We start from the raw sequence: 16,593 nt of genomic DNA, 5'->3' as shown, positions 1-16,593 counted from the left end.
TACATGGTAACTAAGCAACACAAGAGATGAGTTCATATTGTACTATCATCCCCTTCACTAGTGATTGGGTTTTGGAACCCCACCTCATCAAGAAGGACAATGGCACTTTCCGCTTCTACATCGACTTCAAGCCACTAAACAAAGTGACAATCCATGATCTCTACCCACTCTCTTGAGTGGATGACCTCTTGGATTAGCTAAGTGCCTCCGTTATTTCACCTCCCTCGACTTGGCCTCGGGATACTGGTAGATCCCTCTGAAGCCTTCCAACGCCTACAAAACTACATTCGGTACACACCGTGGGATGTTCTAGTTCACCCACGTGTCATTCGGCACGTCTGATGCCATGTTAGTAACACATTCCAACATATGGCCAACCTCATCAGCAAAGGTATCATCCTCTATCTTGACGACATCCTTATCCACCTACAAACACTCATTGAAGTACTCATACGAATAACTCAACATAACTTGCAACTCCAATAGAAGAAGTGTCGATGGGGATGCACCAACCAACGTTTTCTCAGCTACATCGTCTTTGGTTAAGGAATCTGTATGGAGCCTGCTAAGGTAGCTATCATCACCGACTACTCTCGCCCCACTTGGTAAAAGCACAACAAAGTTTTTTGGGCATGATCACCTTTTCCTTTCGATTCATCTCAAACCTCGCCTTTGTCACTTCCCACTCCGCCAACTATTGAAGAAAGGTGCGACGTTCATTTGGGATCCTTCTTGTGAAGACAACTTTCATTGCCTCAAAACACTCGTTGAGGAATCAGGTTTGCTCACCCATCCTAACTTTGACCAAACATTCAAGCTACAGACAAATGCCTTATACCAAGGGTTAGCAACTGTGCTCTTGCAAGTCGATCCCGATGGTCAAGAAAAAGGCAATCAGTCGCCTTCATCAACAAAGCACTAACTACGGTTAAACGCAACTACTCAACCATTGAGAAGGCACTACTTGCAATCGTTTGGTCCTTTTAACGTTTTCACCCATGCCTTCACGATGAACAACTTACGGTTGAGACTGACCATGCACCCTTGCTTTCTCTTATCCATAGGCCTCACCCCCCGTGTCCACTTGTTACAGTGATGGACACTAGCACTCCAAGTTAATCAATTTACCCTCTCTTATCAGAAAGATATAACTAATTTGGTCGTTGATAAGCTCTTTCGCATCGACATCTAGGTTGTCCAATTTGTCCCCGAGCCATCTAGTCTTCCATTGCCACTGCCAGCACACTTAAGCAAGACGGCCTACCCATCCAAGATATAACCCAATAGTTGTACTCCCTCCACATATTTTCCCCACAACAAAGGTTCATGCTCCGTGACAACTTGGTTTTATTCATTCAGGAGCACCACGAGCCCCACCTCTACATCCCCCATGCCTTACAATGAAAGTACCTCCAATTTTAACATGCCCACCCATTGTCAGGCCATCTGCATTTCCACAAGGTTCTTGAAAAACTATGAATCATGTATTACTGGCCCAACACACGACACTTTGTCTCTACCTACATCAAATAGTGAAACTTGTGTCAACACATCAAACCAGCATGCAAGCTCATTGGAACGCTCCAACCCATTATCGTCACATCACCCTTCGAGCTCATCGGATGGGATGTCATGGGACCCTTTCTATAACTTGTAGGGCAACAAGTATATATTGGTCTTAACCAAATACCACACATCTCCACTAGAAAGGATCAAAAGTAGTTTGTCTTGCCACTTCCTTCCTACTTAATTTATAGTTTATACAAAGATACCCTTTTGGATGGGTTTGGCTACCAACTAGTTAATGCATACATGCATGAAGGCCTACACTTGCTAAAAAGGTGGCACAAAGGTACACCACAATATGTGTGATTTTTATATGGCTGTCACACCATCCCCATCGTACAATGGTGACAAAAAACCTAGAGTTAGAGAACTTCAACCTAGTTTATTTGGACAACCTTTTGTGAAACTCGTCAACTATCATGAACTTTAACCAAATTCTTGACAAGATAATAAGTGTGATCATTGGGAAAGTTTGCTTCCCATTTGATGTAGTAATACAAATATTAACACATGTCTAGGGTCGAAATCCTCTTGAATATGGAATTCTTTAGGACCATCAACCTCGACTAAAGGAGGTGGCGAAGGATGAAGTCGATTTGGAAAATACTAGTTATATGGTCCAACAAAAAACATGTGCAAGCATAATGTTGATGGAAGAAACTCAAGGCAATGATTTCATAAAAACCAAGGTGACAATAAGAAAACTTGTTCCAAGGATGAATCATGCGCTGATATCTTAAAAGAAACCCTACAAGTTCTTGTTAATGATGTGTCTACATGATCTCGATATTGTGTTTAATATTGGATGAGATGATGTTGGAGCTCTCATTGGAGGTCACAAAGTTCGTCAAGCTACATTTTCTATTCATATCATCATATATTGAAACATAGAAGGGCCATTAATTAATGATAATAAACCATAATTGGCAAAGAATGATTAGTAGCCATTTGAGTCATGCACTTGGTTATCATAAACAAACTCAACTAATAAAACAAATAAAACACTTCAGATATTTCTCCAATGTCTAATTAGCATGTTTTGCCTATCCACACCTTTCTCAGTGATGGGTAGCCTAAGTTACAGAGGTCTCCACATGTAGAAGCTCTTGGGACTTATGTAGAACATGTTGCACTCAACTCAGCTCTCATGTTCCTAAAGAGTTTTAGAATAAACAAGAATTCATCCATATAGATGATTCGTTAAAATATCCGAAACCTTTTGGGAAACATCACAAGCCAATTGATGGAAAATGACATGAATATTGGTAACCATGAAAGACATAATTATGCACTCAACTACTCATAATAAGAACAAATATTGTCTTCTATTCCTCATCTTCATGGAACCAAAAATAGGTTGTGCACATCACAATGATTGAGAATGAAACCGATGACTAAGTTATTCTTGACATAATCTCCCAAAACCTTCCAATTCAATCAATAATAAGCCATACATGAGATCATATGTTGACATAATTGACAAGCTTGAATTTGAAACTCACTTTCACCTTGAACAAGCCAAAACCCACTTTTCATGTGCTGCTAGTTTGTATGAGATCATCTGCATACAACAAGAGGAACATTTCTCTCTTATCTTCAATTTTCATGTGGAGGATAATGTTTGTTGGAAAAACCTCCTGGATGTAACTTTTGTGACAAATTTGTCAATCCACTAAATATAGTATGCTATTGCTGCATGATTTAACCCATACACAACCTCAAAACATCTTGTTTCGAATGGGATTGCCCAACACCTTATGATTGCTTTCTTTCAATACCCTTTGGTTGGCCATCTTGCTTTCGTATGTGTGCATGGATGCATCAACCTTGAACGTCATTTTCCAAACCCGCATCATTCTAATCGCCTTCTTGTTTCGTCTATCAAGCAGGCTCCATGTACGATCATTTGAAATACTTTTCATTTCAAACTACAAAGTCCACGTCCACATCTACTTCACCGAACAGCTCCACTTCTCATTCACTTCAAGCACGTGTGTGTTAACAATCTGAGGTTTACAAGTTACTCGGCCCATCAATGCTTTTTGCTTCTATTCTCGTCAATAGTCTCAAAATGACAAGGTCATATCATACGTAACCTTCTTTGATCAATGATCAATCACGGGATGAGCCACGTGTTGAAGAGTGGCCCATGGATTCAAGACATGTCCATCATCCCTTCTGGCGTAGAAACCTTTCCGGTTTCGGGAGACCTGACAGGACAAAATCCGATCGACCCAACCGATCAACTGATAGGGCATCATCAAGATTTACCACAGCTTTGTGAATCGAGAGCATCCAGAAGGACGGACGGCGGCGACGACACCAACGATAGCGACGGGCGGCAACTATGTATGTACTCCAAAGAAGCTTCTTGTAAGGTCTAGAGAGAGAGAGAGAGAGAGAGAGAGAGAGAGAAGAAGATTCTTAAGTTTGGAATATTCTGTGGAATGTTCTTTTGAGAGAGAAGAGGCAGCCCCCATGCCATCCATGTTCTCCTCAGAGAGAGAGACAGAGAGAGAGAGAGAGCCCAAAATTGGCAGAGGCAGAGAGATGTGAAGTAGCTACTGGTAGAAGAAGATTTAAAGAACAGGAGAGAAGAGTGTTTTGGGTTTGATCATTGATTGACCTTTTGAGAATGTCCATAGCTTCCTCCCCCTTCTCATCTCTTATGCATTTGGGAATGGCCATTGCCATGGTTATGCCTGCTTCTTCTTGTTGATGTTTCTACCCAATTCGCCTTCCAAAGCTCTGATTGCATCTCTCTGGGCGGTTTTTTTTTTTTGTTTTTGTTTTTTTGTTCTGTGAACTTGAGTTGCATCTGAGGAGATATATAGCATTTCGAGAAAAACAATGAGTGCCGTACAGGACCTTCAAGCTCAACATAGTTCCAACAAGAATGATGATGGTGATGGTGATTTTGACGTCAATGATCATCATGTGCACCCCTCTGAGGTAGCTATGGCAGGTATGAAGCTTCTTCTGACTAATAATTGACCATGTTCTCTTCGTCATGAAGATGGGCGATAGTGATGGCGGTGGTGGTGGCAATCGCGATGGTAGCGGTGGTGGTGTGATATTGATGGTGAACTGTGAATATGATTATGGCAGCGATGATCATGGTGTGATGTTGATGGTGTTGACCTTGAGGTTGTGTTGATTATGGTGCTGGTGACTGTGTGCAAATGATGATGATGATTGTTATATCTTCATGAAGCAAAGGAGGAAGAAGAAGAAGAAGAAGAAGAAAATGATGATTATGACATCTTCGTGATGATGCATAGCCATAGCCACGAGAAAGACGAAGAAGAAGAAGAAGAAGAAGATTATGACATCTTCGTGATGATGCTGACATGGCTATGTGAAGATGGTGTAATCATAGTGATGGTGATGGACGAATGAAGAAGAAGGAGATACTGATGATGATGATGATGATGGTAGTGATGATAGTGATGGTGAGGGATGGATGGAGAAGAAGGAGATATTTATGTCAATGATGATGATGATGATGATAGTGAAGGAGAAGTAGAAGGATGAAATGGGAGAAGAAGATGAAGAAGGAAAAGTAGAAGAATGAAATGTGAGAAGAAGATGAAGAAGGAAAAGTAGAAGAATGAAATGCGAGAAGAAGATTAAGAAGGAGAAGGTGAAGAAGAATATAATGTGCTGATGGTAGGGGATCTTGACCTGAGTAGATATGGTATGATAATGATAACAATGATGAAGTAGAAGTGTGATGTGATGTGTATGATGAATGAGAGTAAGGATGTATGATGAATAGAGAGAAACTGGAAGTGTGATGTGATGTGATATGCTAATGATGATAATGTGATGACTTTGCAGGAAAAACAGAAGAAGAAACAGAGGATGATGACAATGATGATGAAGAAGAAGAAGAAGAAGAAGATGATGATGATGATGATGACGATGACGACGATGAAGATGAAGCAGACCGGATTCTGATGCTGCATACGAGGAGTCTGCTCATCCCTCCCCTCAACTTTGCTATGGTGGATGAGGGAGTTTACCGATCTGGTTACCCTCATAAGAGCAACATCCCATTTCTGCGAACCCTCAAGCTTAGATCTATCGTGTAAGTGGACTTTCTTCATTTAGGGTTAGAAGTAGGGTTCTTAGAATGCTCCTTTGTATTCATTTTATGCTTTTCCGGCCAATGGTGATGGTTTTCCCATATGCTCGCATCATATGCATATGTTTGGGTGCTAATCAGCCTGTTCATGCATGAAATAATAGGAAATTATGAAAATTCTACAAAATTATAGTGTTTTAATAGAAAGAAATATTTACTTGTCTGAACTTGATAATCAACAAGCTCAAAAATTCAACTTGTGTTTTAAGGAACAAGGGCATCTTCTTCCTCAACAACACATTCATCTACTACTGTAAATGTTAGTCAGCACTTAATCATGAACCTTCACAACCTTGTGCCTATTCATTCAATCCATGGATAGAAATAATTTTTCTTGGATTTCGGATGCATTTCTATGGCATACCGCAACAGATGGGAGTAACATTCATTCGCTCTCTCCATCGATTGGCTCGGGGAATGTTCCATTGACCATAAAATGGGAATATTCAGATTGGAATTTGATTCCCAAATTTACATCACTTGAGGATTTACTGAATAGGAATTATTTGGAATCTGAATATGACTCCGTAATGTCTTATTACTAGGTCTACAGAACTTAGGCTTTAATAATGCATTTATTTTCTTTCAAGTTGAGATCATATCCATTTTTGGTAAGGTTGTGTATGATTGTGTCATGTATCCAGAAATTTCTCATAGTTCTGGTTTCTATATCATCACCACCAATTTGGATCAGATTTTCCCAACCAATATTTAGTCTCAATCTAGCGAGTGTTCCTTTTCGGTAAGGTTATATTTAATTGTGGTATTTATATAGAAACTTCTAGTTTTGGTTTCTGTATCATCGCAACCCATTTGGTTCAGATTTTTCCAACTGACATTTAGTCCTAGTCTAGCAAGTGTCCTAAGGACCCGTTTTCATGTGTGCCTTTAGACCATTAGACAGCATCAGGGCATGATTGGATGGTTGGAGAAGTCTCAGTTTTGTATCAAAACTCAGACATTAATGGCTATTGGATTGGATGAGTATTCCTTGGAGGAAATTTCCCGAGTTGCTCATATCCATTGCAACTGAAAAGATTCTACATTATGCGACATTCTCTTCAATTCTACAATCACCATCCCTAGGAGGTATCTCTCCTCTATCTGGTTATTTTGGCTTAACTCTTTTTTTTCTTCTCCACAACTGTTCTTGCATGATGAATAGAAGCAGCACTCATCACAAACTTTATTTGTTTTTCTCTGCACTAAAAGTTAATAAATATTCCAGTAAATTATTAGCTATGTGAAAATCCTAATGCACTCTCATTTTTCACACGAGAATACTTTGGCCACTAGAGTACTTGACGCACCTTATGATGCATCTTTATCTCATGTAAGAAAAAATCTACTCATTTGTAATAGTTCATGATGACCATGCTATCACTGTTGATTGCTATTACTTAAAGATTCACACTATTCATAATGGACATGGGAGTAGTCTCTACTTTTCAAAGTTCTACCAACAATAGCCATTGACTAGGGAATGGTACATCTTGCCTTTCTATGTATTGATAGTCATTGCGATCCTTATTATGTTTGTGCGTGCTAGGAATCTCTACTCTCCACTACACTATCAATGGCCATATTTTAGGCAATTGTATGCACACCCTGTCCATTTACAAAGGCATACACATGAAAGAACTAAAAGGGGAAACATGTGGACAATTATGGTGACTTAATTTTTATGGACTAGTCTATGCATTGTCAGAACTTATATCAGTAATCAAGTACCAAGAAGATGATGTGTTATGTTTCTCTTTCACACATGCATCCCTTCATTACAATTGAAGATGTACACTTTGAGTTTAAGAAATTTGTTTCTTAAAATGCAAGAGATCTTCAATGCATAAAGGTTGAAATGCTCAAATGGATGGGAAAAGAAGCACATGCATGGATGAGCAATATCTTTAGTTACGTATTGCAACATAACATGTCCTGTGATTGGATCAAACCTTTACATAAAGATGGTGATGTAAATAATGTAAACAATTATCAATTTATCATGGTCATATCACTTATAAATGCTCAAATGGATGGGAAAAGAAGCACATGCATGGATGAACAATATCGTTAGTTATGTATTGCAACATGACATGTCTTGTGATTGGATCAAACCTTTACATAAAGGTGGAGATGTAAATAATGTAAACAATTATCAAGCTATCATGGTTGTGTCACTTCTGACAACTATTTGGATTTATAATGGAATTAAAGATAAGTGCATAGGTCAAAAAGGTAGTAAGAGAGCTTATGAACAAGCAAGCTTTCCAAAAACCATAGCCACCTTGTCACCTTGAGTACTAATGGAAAAAAGTCTCTTGAGAGGCAAGGGCGAATATTGTTGTTTCGTACGCTTCAAGAAAGCTTTTGATATAGTTATTCCTAAGCATCTTTGGTGGTACTTGGTGTGCCAAGTGAATATATGCTTGCAATTTCTGAATCTATGAGAAAGTTATATGTTGTGTGCATATGGGCAATATAATTTCAGATTTTTCAATAGTACTACTATTGGTTATTTTAAGGATGCCCACTCTCACCAGGAATGCAGTCCTCATGCTTTTGATGTACGAAGATGATGTCATGCTATTTGCAAGGACTTTAGGAGAGACTAAAGGTTGTTAGGGAAAATTGCGTTCACCAATACATATTTGTGCCCATGCCATTATGTACCATCCAAACCGTTGTTTCTATACAACTTATCGCACAATCACTATGATGTGAGATAGGGTGTTGGGGCACAAGTGATGAGAGTAGTTGTCATATGACATGGGAGGTTGGAGATTCGATTCTTGTCTGTGACAGTAGTCGACTATGCACACTTTGCTTGAATCAAGTTTGAGAGTCTTAGTGTCATATTTTCATACAATGCTTTGCCTTTGATCACATTCAACTATGCGTTCCACACATCTTTGATCAAACCCAATCCTTGCATGCATTTCTCTCACAATCACAATGTGCACTCTCAATTGCGAAATTCATTAGTAAAGTTCTTGAACATCGAGAGTTGCCAATCACTTTCACATGTTGTGTGAAAATGATATATTTTTGGTCCCATAGCTCATATTTGACATCCGAGGACGATAACAAAATCAATCAATCAATCTATCTCCAGTTGTTACGGAATAAGTACAAACACACGACTAAAGTGGAAAAAAATGTAGTGATCTGAGCTGATATCAATAAATTTGATAATGGGAAAACATAGATTAACCTCACAACATTTCTTTCTAGGAAGATTATAGACATGAAGTAGGATGGATTTATTATCAGGCCTTTTTATATGGATACACATATACCTTGTATACTTTGTAGTGTGATAGGGCAGCTTATGCTATCTTCAAATCAGTTAGAAATTGAGATAACCATATATTATATACATATGTACAGAAACCTATGCAAGAACAGATCTGCCAATTGTGTAGGCGGTGAATCGGAAGATAGTATTTTTCATGAAATTAGATGGAGATACCATTGCATCTTCAAATAAGCCTTTGTCCCACCATGCAAGGTCATAGGATTTGAAGACCAACAGTTCTTCGGACACTTCTTGCTAGAAGGCTTGGTGAAAGGTGTTTGCAATGCAAGAGAGAAGTTACCAAAGGAGAACAATATGCCCACAATCATTCACCAGCATAAAACAATCATCACTTTCTTCATGCTACAAGTGAATCGAAGACTATACAAATGGGGTCTTGTTCAAGATACTCAAAAAGGGTTACAGTTGATCAATCAATAGCAACGTGCACACATAGGCCACGACCTTATGGACCATGACATTGTGACCCTTCTCACTGAAAAATAAAGGCCATTATCACTAAGTATGAAAGCTACTTCCCACGCTTTTAAGATTTCTCAATCGTAAAGCGACTCATGTTGGTATTTTTTTCAAGACAAGTTTAGAATCTTAAGCTATTATGTATCTAGATTCTTTAGTACCACTTATATATATCGTTTTATGGTTCTCAAAGATGAGACATGTAGATTTTTTTCTTTCTTTCTCAAATATATGGATGAATGGATTTGCAAATTGTGCAATTGTGGGGTGGAATTGGAAGGAGACTATATTTTCCATTATGTTAGAACTCAAAAGAGCTAAAAGTAAGCTGAAGGATAACGATGTTAATTGACAACATAACAATGTGTTATGCATGTAGATACAACCAGTACAATAGATCAAGCAATAGCAATGTGTCATGCATGTAGGCCATGGCTATTTGGACCATGGCCTTGCTACTGTCATCATTGAAAGATAAAGGCCATTATCACCTGACATCAAAGATGCTTCCCTCCTTTTTTAGATCTCTCCATATTGGATTGGCCGATCTTGGTGATCTTTTGAAGGCAAAAATTTCAATCTACATAAGTTCCTATCCTTTAATGCTCAGATACCTAGATTCTTTAGTACCCATATATTTAGATATATTTATTTTGGTTCATTGTTCTCAAAGACGAGACAACATTTTACAATGTAAATCTCCTGTTCAGTCTCATAGCCATTTTCTCCTATTGAGATTTGTTAATCCCTCTCTCTCCCTGGATGGCAAAGTGAGTATAAAAGAGATGACAAAAGCTAAAATACTTATTTTGACATCTTGCTTATGTGTCACTGCAGTCCTCATGATAAAGAATAAAGATATAATTGTGTCGAAGCCTAAGTGTATACACAATGGAGATAAGCTAGAGAGGATAGAGAGATAAGCAATACACAATGTTAACCAAAGACAATGTATTAGCAAAGTGGGGATGTTTATACAATTGTAAAGCTACAAAAATATCAAGGCTAAATCAACCATGAATCAAAGGTAACCAACGTTGACTACAAGAGAGTAGCTTGGCTTTTATATAAATTTTTGTGTACTTGCATAGAAGTCTGCACCAATCTACATTGAGTGAAGAGTGATTGAGATATCAACAGTATCTACTTCATTCAATACTATGAGTATCTCCCATGCGTTTATTTTAAGAGTGAACTTTACACACACATGACCCAAGGAATGTGTATCCACACATAAGGTGTATAGAGAAACTTGACATCTCAACAATATTGAGAATAAATGGTCATTTTCCAAAAAATGTAATTTGCAACCGTATAATTCATGGTATGATAAAACGTGAAGTTCAGGCCTCTTTGGAATCAAAGGATGCATGGATACATGTAAAAAGAGAATACCATGTCTTCAAAAGGAAGAAATGGAGTCATTATGAAATTGACAAACGAGATACAAGATGCATTGTGTCTTAAAAGAAGAACCCAAAGAGAGCATGGATGGCTATTAGTGCACAACACTTGAAAGTGAAAGGATGCTTCTCCTAAGTACAAATCTTTACACGTGGAACAATTATACATGACGGAAGAATGACGTGGTAATGAAAAGCATGAAAAACTTCAAACTGACAATTGTACCTCCATGTATGGTATTTTACATTGACATATATTCTGGTGTTTTTCTGGGACCTCCATGTACAGATATGGACATGATGTTAGTTCCATTCTTGCTTATCCCTTCTGTAATTTTTAGCCTCATTTTACGACCTATATCATGGAACAGAAAACAGCCCCGTACATTTGATCTTTCTTCCGCAAAAAATGAAGAATAAGCCAATTGTGTGCCATATTGAGGTGATTTGGCTACATCTCCAAATGCAATTATCATCTCCACAATTTCAGGCCACTATTCTTTAGTGTGACAATTGAAGCTATGTATTTTTCTATTGCATGGACTTGATTTGTGCAGCAAACACATCAAAGTCCAATGCCAATATATGTCTAGGAAAAAGTGAATTGCTGGGGAACCACTTCTCCCATTTGGTCTTGTTCTCTATTATTCTAGTGTTTTGTGTGATTACTGTTCCTTCTTATAAACTATTCTTTCAAGGAGCAACTCATCATGCTCATCCTTCGAATTTTAATGCTAACCTATATCCTGATTGTAATAGAGTCTAAAGGTAACAAATTATGCAAACGAAAAAAGTAATCTAAGTTCATGTCTCACCTTTCTAGCAAGGTTGCATTATGCAGGATTCGTAGGAATTGAGACTTATAAAATAATACATATCTCTCTACTTATAAAAAGAAGTAGATATATCTACTCAAGTGTAGATGGCTGGTATCTTGGGAATTTAAATGGAATATCAAACTAGTTTTTTATGCATGTGATGATTGAGTACATTTATGCCTTTACATAGGCTTAAGGTTACACGGTGCATCTGCAATGAGCATTGCCAAAAGAAAACAAATTGTAAGTTAAAATGTTACTTGACTCATATAACGAGCCTTGAGGTGCAATATTCCATGAACCATGACACTTATATAAGCTATTTAGTTATACACCTCCATGAACCATGCCACTTATATAAGTTATTAATATACATATAGGTGTGAAATGCAACTCTTTTATAAGTTTTTATTATCCATTTTGATGAACGAGGAAATTTTTCTGCTAGTAAACTAATATTTAAAGATGAGCGTTTAAAACAAATTGCTATCTATATATTACGTTTTCATGTTCGAAAGTGTTATACTTGGGTCCAAAGTTAATTTTCTACTTCATACAAACACAATTGATATCAAAACTCATTCCATTAATTTCTGAGCTTGCCCTCTTAATGGAGAGGACAAATAGAAGATTCTTTGATATTTGTAAACTTAGCACTAGATTCTGATATTTAATCTAATGAGATGTGATAGATTTGAAATACATAGGTTGTAGGGTTTGAAGGCAAATAACACCTTGCAAATCTTGTTTGGTAGGAAGAGTTTTTTGGCAATTCTAACTAATAAACTTTGGAGTATTTTGTATTCATAGTAAGTCTATGGATTCCATGGTAGCAACTTGGAAGGGCATGTCATATATAAATACATTGATTTCTATATTAGAAAGCATTAGAGGAGTTTTAAACAATGTAATGCATATTGGGATGACTGCAATATAAGGCTTCTACTAAGGTAGGAGTGATCATGATTAATTTCTTTCTGTCTATAGTTATCTTTGTCTTGAGCCATATCCATCTTCACTCTTGGAATTCTTGACGGAGCAAAATATTCAACTTTTTCATCATGGCATAGAAGGGACAAAGGTATATTGAGTGCTCACACTAACATATTTAATACCTGATTTAAGTAAATTCTTTTTGTGTTTTTTTACCATCTCTATTGAGACATACAAACTCAAAAAAGTACAATTTCATGCAATGACAGGAACCATTTGTGAATATCCCCGACAATGTGATTCAGGAGGCTCTAAAAGTGATCCTAGGTGCGTGATGATGTTTACTGATATGACTATTGAGAAAGTGATGGAAACTCAAAAATCCTAGGAACCAAGAGTTAAAGCTTAAATGGAAAGAATGTGTTAACATCAGAATAGCCAAATCATGTGATATAGCTTGTATAATTAGGCCAAGCGTTAAGAGTTGTGGAGCCAAATGGTAAGATTCAAAAACAGGACCAAATCCTAGATGTGTATAAGATTGAACAGGAAGAACATAAGATTCCAAATCACAAAATCATGTTATATATATAGTATAATTAGGCAAGAAGGGTGTTTTGAATATACATGTCCTTATCGTATAGTGAAGTGTTGAGAGACAGTATATTCATGAAGTGGAGATATTTGTCAAGGCTTGGAAAAACTCTTTTGGAGAAACTCTTTGCATGAAAGTAAAACACACCCCATGAAGAAGGTATCATAGTTTAAATGCTTCGTAAAAGTAAAGACGGGTTAATCATTATCATTTACCAATAAGAGTTTTAAATACTTATTAGAGTGTTTAATTATGAAGCAAAGCTGTATTTATAATTTATTTACAATAACATATGTTTTAGCCACAGTTTGCTGAGTTTTCTGTTAGTTTTCCATTCAATTCATGTCATAGACAATATTGATTTATCGACATTGTATGAAAGTACGAAACAGTGCAAACAAAGCTTGCCTAGTGCTAGTCCACACTTGTTTTAGACCTATTCTTATTATTATAACTTTAAAACCTCTTCTAATATTTTAAATCATACAATAAGAAACCAAAAACCATAATTACATGATATTACTAGTAATAAACAACCAACATAAGTTTGGGAATAGAGTTTGTTCTTACTTTGAAAATAGCATTGTAATGCTGTGAATTTGTGGAATTTGTTTAGCTAATTCAAATGCTGTACATTTGTGGTGATTTTGCAGATGAGAATAATCGGCCTGTCTTGATTCATTGTCGGAAAGGAAAGGTATGTAGATTTTTTCATGTTTTCTTATGATTTTGAATGATTAGTTAAAACTTCATTTACGTATTTGATAGTAAGAACTTGATGAATGGTCAACTGCACACTATAAACTAATGAGTTAACATTGGTTATACAAAAAAAAAAAATGGGACATACTCATTATATCAGCCCATTTATTCAATAATGAATCTTTAGGCGCTATATTTTTTAAATAGTAGTAAATCAAGGAAAACCTAAAATTATAATTGTAGTAAAGAGGTTGATTTAATGCAGACTTACGATTGAATTAATAATTGTTGGTAGCCAGTGATCATGATTTTATAATTACCCACAGATTATAGATTAATGGATTACCCTGTAACTATTTATTCTCCCAGTTATAAAAATAATAAATAAGGTATTAATAGCCAATCAATGCATCAATCAACACATTAATGCATAAACTAATCACTAATTACTAGCCCACTGCCCAATAGATTATTCCGTGATGCAATGGTGTTATGAATACATAAGCCTGGTATACTGATCTTGGGCTTTTGTGACATGATCCTTAACTCGTTCAGATCGCATTTTTCATTTTTGGAATCTAAAAATATTTCCGTTGGGTTGAGATTGTGATCAACAACTCAATTCATTTCGCCATGAAGAGCCATATTTTATGCTTATTATCGCATCAATGAATGCTTGAATTATTAACTGTTCATCATTGATACATGCACGAAATAATTCTTAATTCCTAAAAAATAATGATCTAATCAAGCAATGATTAATGCTTGATTCACCAATATATATCAGCTAATTTGTCATTGATAAAACAATGACACTATGCCACCATCATATTTCAAGCAATCCTCCCTCATATTAGTATCGTAATCTTCAGTTGCGACAGAGTTTGACCGATCAATTCTAAATTTGGATATTAATTTTTGCAGCATCGTACCGGATGTCTAGTTGGGTGCCTTAGAAAGGTGCAGAATTTTGCTCTAACACCTATATTTGACGAGTATCAACGCTTTGCAGGAACCAAAGCAAGGGTCTCTGATCAACAATTTATTGAACTCTTTGATGTGTCCTCGTTTAAACGTCCAACACCGCATTGGGCTTGCCATGCTACTACAAAGTGTAGGAAACATCATGAAATCATACCACATTTGGGCCCTCCTAGCTCATCATAGATATCAATAGTTTTGTGGCCTTGAGTTTCGTATTGTTTGCCCAAGAGCAAGTTTCTACGAGACATAAAAACATCGTCTCCGATGATTTCAGAAAGGCCCTTCTACATTTGACTTTTGACGTTGGCTAACGTTGGCGTATGTGCTTGCTTAATCTTCCCAATTCCAACCGTTCCCCTCTAACTTTCGCCCTCATCATTGATGATTTTTTTCACAAAGTCTCGAATAATCGACTCCCCTTTGTCGATGACAAATATATATGTGGATGATGATGATTTCACCAAGTCTCGGCCAATCTGCATCTCCACCAAGTATTTGATGCGCTATTCCGATGCTCAGACATACATGGATAGTGCTCAGCATTGTATCATTTGTTGAATTTATGCCAAACACAAATAAATCGAGACCAATAAAAAAATATGAGGATTTGTTTTTCAGCACTTTGTCTTCTTTTAGGTATATGTTGGCTGTGATATTTTGATTGGAATTTACTATAAGAAATGCTCTACAGTTTTTTAGTATATAATTGCTCAAAAGATTATAGAAATTTTGGATATCAATTTTCAAAGAGATTTTTATCAGCTCTTCTTGCCAATATTGTATTGCACGCCGGAAATTTTCATTCTCTTCTTCAAAGAAGAATTTAGATCAGAAGAGATATCTACATTTGTTCCTAGCAATGGGCACGGTTTTTGGCTCAAATTGAACCAACTGTTAAGCCATGGTTTCAACTTTTTCTTAAATGGTTTGGGTTTAAATATTGAGAGTTCAAAACGGTTTGGTTTGGTTTGCCCATTGCTATTTGTTCCTACCAATGTTCTCTTGATTATTACATTGTAACGTGATATCTTTGCCTACCCTATCTTGTCATTCCCATCTATTTTGAGGGAAAGCAATCACCCAACAAGAAATTATCTACTGATACAATAATGTAGACTTTATCTAAGTTTTTAAAGGTCAAGCTAAGCATGATTGCAAGTATGTATATGATCCTCTAACCCACCCAATGTGGGGATGTTTGCTAGGCTTACCACATGTTTCTCTAGATGGTCTTACCTAACTAACCTAGAGCTTAAGTGTATAGGGTTGGGACAAAGCCTACTCTATTGTTGGCGAGACAAATAGAAAGTGGGTGTCAATCCACTCCTAAGTCTATGAAACTCTACTCTATTGTTGGCAAGACAAGTGGAAGTGGGTATCAATCCACTTGTAAGTCTACTCCAATAAATAAAGAAAAAAAGGAGTAAGCAAACTCTAGACTTAATAGCAAAAGATGCACAAAGTTAAGTTTGCTTCATCACCCTTAATCAGTTATCATGGAAGATTAATGAGAACAAGCACGAAATAAAAGGCTTTGAAAAGACCCCAATAAGTAACAATTGACCCAAAGACATTAAAGATGGAAGCTTAAGCTTTCAGTTTTACTTAGTAATTAGTTTAAAAGTAACAATCGGCAACAGTTCGGTCTGAACTACGAAACCATGGCTTAA

At 36.8% G+C, this 16,593-nt stretch overlaps 1 protein-coding gene across 1 annotated transcript; it reads left to right on the top strand.

Annotated features, from left to right (window-relative positions):
• Positions 1–4,312: 4,312 nt before the first annotated feature.
• On the top strand, positions 4,313–15,545 carry LOC147848913 (inositol diphosphatase DSP1-like). Its single transcript, XM_087337981.1, has 6 exons — positions 4,313–4,531; positions 5,407–5,656; positions 12,697–12,790; positions 12,912–12,969; positions 13,891–13,934; positions 14,864–15,545. Exons 1-6 carry the CDS (start codon positions 4,417–4,419, stop codon positions 15,104–15,106), a joined length of 804 nt encoding a protein of 267 aa, XP_087194107.1. The 5' UTR covers positions 4,313–4,416; the 3' UTR covers positions 15,107–15,545.
• Positions 15,546–16,593: the final 1,048 nt, after the last annotated feature.

The sequence above is a fragment of the Azolla caroliniana genome, unplaced genomic scaffold, assembly GCF_043228905.1.
Source record: "Azolla caroliniana isolate FFs.n. ecotype wild unplaced genomic scaffold, voAzoCaro1.0.p SCAF_185, whole genome shotgun sequence".
Lineage (NCBI taxonomy): Eukaryota > Viridiplantae > Streptophyta > Polypodiopsida > Salviniales > Salviniaceae > Azolla > Azolla caroliniana.
Note: the sequence above shows the minus strand (reverse complement) of the source record. Positions and strands in the feature narration are given on the sequence as shown.

Excerpts from the sequence above, each read along its gene's own strand:
- LOC147848913 (XM_087337981.1), top strand. The coding sequence starts at position 4,417 with ATGAGTGCCGTACAGGACCTTCAAGCTCAACATAGTTCCAACAAGAAT. Across the intron at positions 12,791-12,911 it reads ATGGCATAGAAGGGACAAAG|GAACCATTTGTGAATATCCC; the intron begins GTATATTGAGTG and ends ATGCAATGACAG. Across the intron at positions 13,935-14,863 it reads TTCATTGTCGGAAAGGAAAG|CATCGTACCGGATGTCTAGT; the intron begins GTATGTAGATTT and ends TAATTTTTGCAG.